Source organism: Stegastes partitus, unplaced genomic scaffold, assembly GCF_000690725.1.
Source record: "Stegastes partitus isolate 25-593 unplaced genomic scaffold, Stegastes_partitus-1.0.2 Scaffold899, whole genome shotgun sequence".
Classification (NCBI taxonomy): domain Eukaryota; kingdom Metazoa; phylum Chordata; class Actinopteri; family Pomacentridae; genus Stegastes; species Stegastes partitus.
In genome coordinates this window covers 276,729-283,620 of record NW_007578630.1, presented here as the reverse complement: position 1 = coordinate 283,620, position 6,892 = coordinate 276,729, and the positions used below count along the sequence as shown (strand labels likewise).

General features: G+C 37.2%; 1 protein-coding gene across 1 annotated transcript in view; it reads right to left on the bottom strand.

Moving 5' to 3' along the window:
• Positions 1-2,566: 2,566 nt before the first annotated feature.
• LOC103366036 (deoxynucleoside triphosphate triphosphohydrolase SAMHD1-like) overlaps positions 2,567-6,892 on the bottom strand; it is a 10,381-nt gene continuing 6,055 nt past the window's right edge. Inside the window, exons 12-17 of the mRNA XM_008293654.1 lie at positions 6,620-6,739; positions 5,380-5,507; positions 4,305-4,400; positions 4,049-4,153; positions 3,780-3,908; positions 2,567-3,315 (exon numbers count right to left, since the gene is read on the bottom strand). Coding sequence (XP_008291876.1) covers positions 3,280-3,315; positions 3,780-3,908; positions 4,049-4,153; positions 4,305-4,400; positions 5,380-5,507; positions 6,620-6,739 — 614 coding nt within the window. The 3' untranslated portion in view covers positions 2,567-3,279. The remainder of the gene's footprint in view (positions 3,316-3,779; positions 3,909-4,048; positions 4,154-4,304; positions 4,401-5,379; positions 5,508-6,619; positions 6,740-6,892) is intronic.

The window sequence follows — 6,892 nt, the reverse complement described above, 5'->3', positions numbered from 1 at the left end:
ACAGTATCAAAAAATTTGTGCCTCATGGTGAAATGATCAGATGGATGAAACATTATGTTAGACCCGATTCTTTAGTTGGAAGCCCAAGAACAAGCCGGAGAAATCTTCAGTTCTCAGTTGTATAATTTATTTATTTCAGTCACAGGTAAAGTGAGGCAGCGCTGGAATTCAGAGGGACAGAGAGGAATCTCATGTCCAGCTGAACTGAGTGTTTTCGGTTCCAGGTTACAGATATCTTCTTGGGCTGGGCCTGCCCCGAACATAGATAAGACTTGTGCGCTACCGACTTTAATTGGCCAGTTACCAATGGCGTGGGCAGGCATACTTCTTCTGCGCTCTGTCCACGTCCTTGACATTTAGTAAGCAACATGTGTGGATGTTGTTGGTATGGCGTGTAGCTAAAGTAGCAATCGTATCTAATAGAAAAGAAGAATTTCTGCTGTCTCCAAGTGTGCAAACCGGTTCTCACCGGACACATTATCTTCAAGGACATAAGCTCAGTACAAAATACAAACTCAGAATACATAATAACTTGAAACTTAATTAATTATAAGAACCATAGGAATCATGGAAAAATACAGACTGAGGACACATAATAGCTTGAATCATACTTAATTATAACATTTATCTCTCTGTAGGCCAAGGGACATGCAACAAAAAGCAGATAATGAAGCACTGGAGACCACATTCTGGAGTCTTGGGACTCCAGAATGGATGACGTCAAAGAGTTGCTGGGTTAGCAGAAAGAGGGATGTAATCAACAAACAAGAAGGCAGGTGGAGAGTCCATTACAAGATAAGGCTAGATTTGAATAACACTTGGATGATATACAATGCCTATAAAAAATGTTTATGCCTATAAAAACTGTATTACTTGACTAACTGTTGTTTGGTTGTCACATGATGGCAGCTCATTCACCACCCAACCTGCGAGCCAAGTGGTACTAAACCTGAACATCGCCTACAGTGCAGCTCTTTGGCAGCCGCCGAGATCCATACTATTCTTCGGGATTAATTAAGTGTGCCAGTGAATAAGCATTGAAGCACACTTAAAACTATTTCTTGGGGTTGTTGTTATAGATTGTTTCAACGCAATTTTTGGCACCTAACTCATCCGACAACTTTGAGAGGCCCCATATGAATTACATATCAAAACATGCAGATGGATCAGAATGGTGTACTATGACTTTTGATAGTGGTTCAATATATGGTTTTTACAAAATTTGTCAAACAAACAAACAAACAAACAAAAACACTGCGTGAAAAATTCCCATTCAAATGAATGGGAAGTTGGCTGGACAACTTCCAAAACCAAGCCATCTTTGGAACCCTATAGCTCTTCAATCAAAATTTAAATTGGTCAAAAGGCTTTGGATGAGTGTGTTGTGTTTAAATTTGTGTCTTGATATCTTTCACAGTTTGAACATAGTCACAGTTTGCATATTATAAATCCTTTGAAAATCCAGAGTTTTCCTTCAGTTTTTGACCATAAGATTTTTTTTATTTTTTTTTTAAAAGTGCTGTTAATTTTGTCTTGGCCCTCAGTATTTGCTGGGTTAAACTTTTAAATAAGAGTGTGTCCCAAGTAACAGTGGTTGAAAGATCTATAGCAGCTGTCTGATTTTTTTTTTTTTTTTTTAAAGAAAGGAACAACACTCTCACAAGGGTAAATGAAGGAAGTTCATCTATGTGGACTTTTCAAAGTAAAAGCCCTTAGTTAACAAAAAAAGTTGATAGACTACACCAGGGGTGTCCAATCCTGGTCCCTGAGGGCCACAGTCCTGCATGTTTTAGGTGATTCCCTCTTCCAGGACACCTGATTCAAATGATCAGCTCATCATCAAGCTCTGCAGAAGCCTGATAACGATCCTGATCATTTGAATCAGGTGTGTTGGAAGAAGGAAACATCTAAAACATGCAGGACTGTGGCCCTCAGGGACCAGGATTGGACACCCCTGGACTACACTGAGGTACAATACACAATCAAAGTAAAAGTTCAGAAATGTTTCAAAAGGCTTACCAGAAACTCTGAAATATGCTGGCATTTCAAAACAAAATTTACTTATATAAACAATATCTTATGTACGATGAAAGCAGGACGTATCAACTGGAGAAACCTGCATTGGCACACTCAAATTGTCTTCAGGAATTGTCTAGGTAAATATAATATAAATATTAGAAAAATTGCGCCCGGATAGCTCGGCGGGTAGGGCGGGCAACCCATGTACAGGGGCTATAATCCCCAACGCAGTGGCCGCGGTTTGATTCCAGCCAGCGGCTCATTTGCTGCATGTCATTCCCCCACTCTCCTCCCAACATTTCTCTGTCTATCTTCACTGTCAAACTGTCATTAAAGGTGGAAAAGCCCAAAAATATATCTTTAAAAAGAAAAATCTCAAATACAAGGAGAAAAAAAAAACACTTTTAAATAAAGGGAACAGGGATAACAAAAGTGACGGGCATGGTGTTGTAAATATGTTGAAATATGGACAAAATACATACAAGAAATTTGATCATAAATGCGTCTCGTCTTGAACAAGTCTAGAAATTGATAAGGACACTTCAGAAAGAAAAAAAGAGCTTTATTTCAATTGGACCAGGCATCAATAGCTACCAAACCATCTAAAATATATAATTGTTACACTATGAGAAAAATACATCAGAACCCAAACTTTGTCTTAACCCGTACAGGTGGGAGTACAATGAAAATGTGTATTATGTAGTGTAATCATAATAGTAATGAATCATTTATTTAAAATATTTTGTGATGATACAAAGTGCTTCCAAGCAGCCCATTTCAAAATGCAGCAATGTTTATATATTTTAAATTATGCTACCAATAAGAGATATTAAAACACAAAGTTTAAAAACTGACAAAGTGACAATAAAATGTTGAAAGTTTAAATATAGATAGCAAAGTCAGACATATATCAACAACCAAAAACATTTAGAAAATCACTCACAAACGAAATAGCATTTTATGAGATGTCTGTGCTTAATTAGAATTACTCTAAGTCACTAAATAGTCACAATACCCAAACCGCAAATTAGATTCTATCACTCATGCAGCATACAGCACGACTGTGGCCAATATCTAATAAAACAAAGTATGATTGATTGTTCAAGCAGAAGTACATTATTGCATGTTTGTCATTCAAACATGGTAGGAAACAGTGATTCAGTTTAATATATGACATAGACTGTTGCATATGGAAGGGAATCTAAAATGAAGCAGATGAAATTATCTATGTTCATCTCCACCTCTCACTTTTTTTTAGCTTTATGTGATGTTTTCTGGTGTTGCTTTGCCTCCATCCTGTATATAAAGACAGCACAGACATGTGCATTAGTATTTGAAAGAGCAGTGCCTGGTGAAAGATGCAGTTTTATTGTATTGTCTGCAGTGAACCTGAGGGGAAACAGGTTTATTTCTTTATGTGACAGTAAATAGAACTTTCTTTTTGCAGGGGTTTGGACTATTGAATAGAGTGAAACAATAAGCTTTTGGAAGATGCTACCAAATATTACCAAATAGACCAAATACAAACAAGTACACTAACTATTAGTGCATTATTTAGATGATTGTTTAAGAAAATAACAAGCAGATTAATTAACAATGACTGTAAATATTATTAAGATGTAACATTTTTAACTTCTCCTTGCCTGAACATATTCCCATTCTATTGCTTGTAACTTACTAAAACCTACTGCAATGAATGGATCCCTGAAAGCCCCACAGAATACTTATTCTATACTTAACATTGTATATCTAAATAATACCTGAGAGTCCAGTTTTTCGTCCCACTGGTCAAACTTCTTCTGGGCAGCCTCCACAACCTCATTGTCAGAGTTCTTACAGTAAACCCCAATGAACTGTTCAGACATGAGCTTTGGGAGATGCTTCAACACCTGACAAGAATGACAATGGCATTAATGTAGAAACAATGATATTACAAAACTGCCTTGCAAAGAAATACACACCATGAACAAACAGCTCACGCAAAGAAAAATTAGGCTCAAAACTTTTAATGATATGACTTATTTCTGACCTTATCTCGGGGGAACCGGAATGGTCTGTTGGGGTTTCTCTTTGTGTAGAAGTATGTGTTACTGATGAAGGCCTCATGTTGTTTCCCATGGCCTATGTTGAAGTGCTATAAGAAAAACATCAGAAGTAAGCATTGTTTGCATTTAAAAAAAATGATGCAACAGCACTAGGGAGGCTACATCTTATTAATCAGTCTGATAAACAACAAGGCCCACGATTTAGGAAAACTGAGGTAAGTTATTAGGACAAAAGCTTACAACAATCTCCAAGTCCTCTGGTCTGAGTGTGACCTGACGAGTGTCCCCCGCAGGGGGGAAGATAGCTAGCTGGTTTTTCCAAGACTTGATCAACTCCTGAGGGAGCGAGAAAAAAAAGGGTGAGAAACAGGAGAGACCAGGGTCTTGAGATTTGGTCCATCTCATTCCCACACAGCATGTCCTAAGTTGGTACATTAACAAATATGGATATGTGTTCGTGCCAGTTTTTTCTTTTTGTCGGTCCTGTCCATTCTGAAACACTAAAACAGAACTTTTGCAAAAATTTGTTCAGAGTGTGAAAATCCTAAACACAAGCTTAATGTTTTATGAGTATAGGGCAAATGGAGCTTTTGCAAAATAATGATCCTAGCCGGCCCAGGTATTGCAGTGCTGTTAGACAGCAACCTTGTGGATGATGGTCTTGGTGATGGAGGCTTTTACACACAGCTGGAGCTTGGAATCAGATTACCAGCCAACTCTACCACCAAACAGCGTCTCAGTTACTTATTTCTCATTTGGTCATCTCTTTCACAGAATAATATGAATAATGATCACTGAAAAGAGATTATAAAGAAACGCCCAGGCTTTCTCGACATAGAAACACCTGCCTACCAGATTAGGGTTGAAGTGACAGCCAAAAGAATTTGAACTGCAACCAAAGTCTTAGAGTCTTACAAACAAAACAATATTTTGTCCTAATAATTGGCTTGTGAGAGTGAAACCAAACCATAAACACTGCAAGCAAATAGAAAAAGTGTTTGTGTTAATTTTGAGTTGAGATGCAAAAAACAGTTTTTAAAAATGAAATCATATATTTTTTTTAATGTTCTACATCCATTAATGAACAATCTTATGCTCAACAATTCAATAATTTCCCTGAGGTTTGCACTGAAGGGATCAATAAAGTTTTATTCTATTCTACTTTATTCTATTCATGACTTCCCGCTTTATGAACTTCCAGTAAGACACTGTTTTTTAAAAATTAATCGGAATGTTCAGATTATTGCCACAGCCCGCCCGCTGTGTCACACAGATGTTTAATGCAATATAGGCGCACATAGACATTAGTGCATACCTCTGTGGGTCTCTCAGCATCCCTTTCGCCCAGAAACTTGTAGGTTTTCCGAGTCGTGATCCTGTGTAGAATCTGCCTTGCCTGAGCCATCTCCTCGGAGGATTTGAGTGCTTTATCAATTATCTCCTCTACAGAACAACCAGAGAAAGAGATTGATCGCCTCACACTTGCATTCATTGTTTAAAAGATAAATTACACTTTAACGTAAGAAGCACAACTGACCAAAGTGAATAATATTACTATGTGATGAATTTACCTATATTACATTTTTCAAATATTTCATCTACTTTTAGTAATTGCAAAGTTTATTTTATTTAAAGATGCTGAATTATTTATGTGCGCCTCTGAAACTTCACCAAGCTACTTCAAGGTGGGATTGACGGTTTGTTTAACCCTTCTACCACACAGATAATAATTGCTTAGCAACTGTAACTGGGCATATCAAGCTTGTCAAGTGATACATTTCTCCAGTTGCTGAAGTGAAGTGCATGGGGCCATAGCAATAGCGATTTTCAGCATGTAGAGTTTTTATGTTGCCGTCAAATTAAAAAAAAAAAAAAAAAAAAGCAGCACATGATCAAAAGTTTAGCTATCTTCTTCACCATCTAGTAAGCTGCAGAAGAACAACATGTGGTATTGTTAGAAACTTATTCAACTTTGAATTAGTGCAGGACACAAACATCTCTTTTGTTGCTGTTATTTGTTATTATTCTACAAATTAACATCAGTGGCTAAACATGTTTTTAATTGCACTTGCCTCAGCAAACTGATGTGTGGCCATGACCCTGTGCTAGTAATGACAAGTGCCCCCAGTGTGAGAAAACAGTGTGTGGTACGAAATGCTTCTAATTCCTATCAAAATTTTGTGTAATACCTTAAGTTCTGTGGTGCGCCTTATTCTGTTTGATATGTTTACAAAAATTTAAATCTCCCAGAAAAAAAGCCTCATCCCGGAAAGCATTTCTTACTTGTAGTCTCATCCTCAAAACCTTTTCTGAGTGAAAACTTATAACAGACTAGTCGTATTAGACGGAGACAACAGTCTGATCTTACATTTTTGTGCATCATGATTAACCATTTTTACACCGTAGCACCAGACCAGTGTTGTTTCCTTGTTTACATGTCTGCTAAACACATGCTACACATTTAGTATATTTTACACATGGCACAGATAGCGCTTGGTGTCCTAATCTTCTTCAAACATGAGCTAGCGGCATATAGCAGTAGGCTATCAACTGACTTTTCTTCTCCATGTAGGGGTCCGTTGTTTGTGATCCTGTTTCTTCTAACTCTTTTTGTAGCATCTTAATCACCTCAGGAGGATTAGAGGGGGAGTAAAGTATTTTCTCAAACACGTGATCTGCAGGGGGAAAAAGCATGTAAAATAGATCAGTCAGAACAAAGCAAAGCCAATATCACAGAATTACAGTAAATTGCATTGCATACTGAGCAGACTAACTCATAAAACAAAGAAATATCTGATACAATAGCTTGTGCTTTATTAATCTGTTTC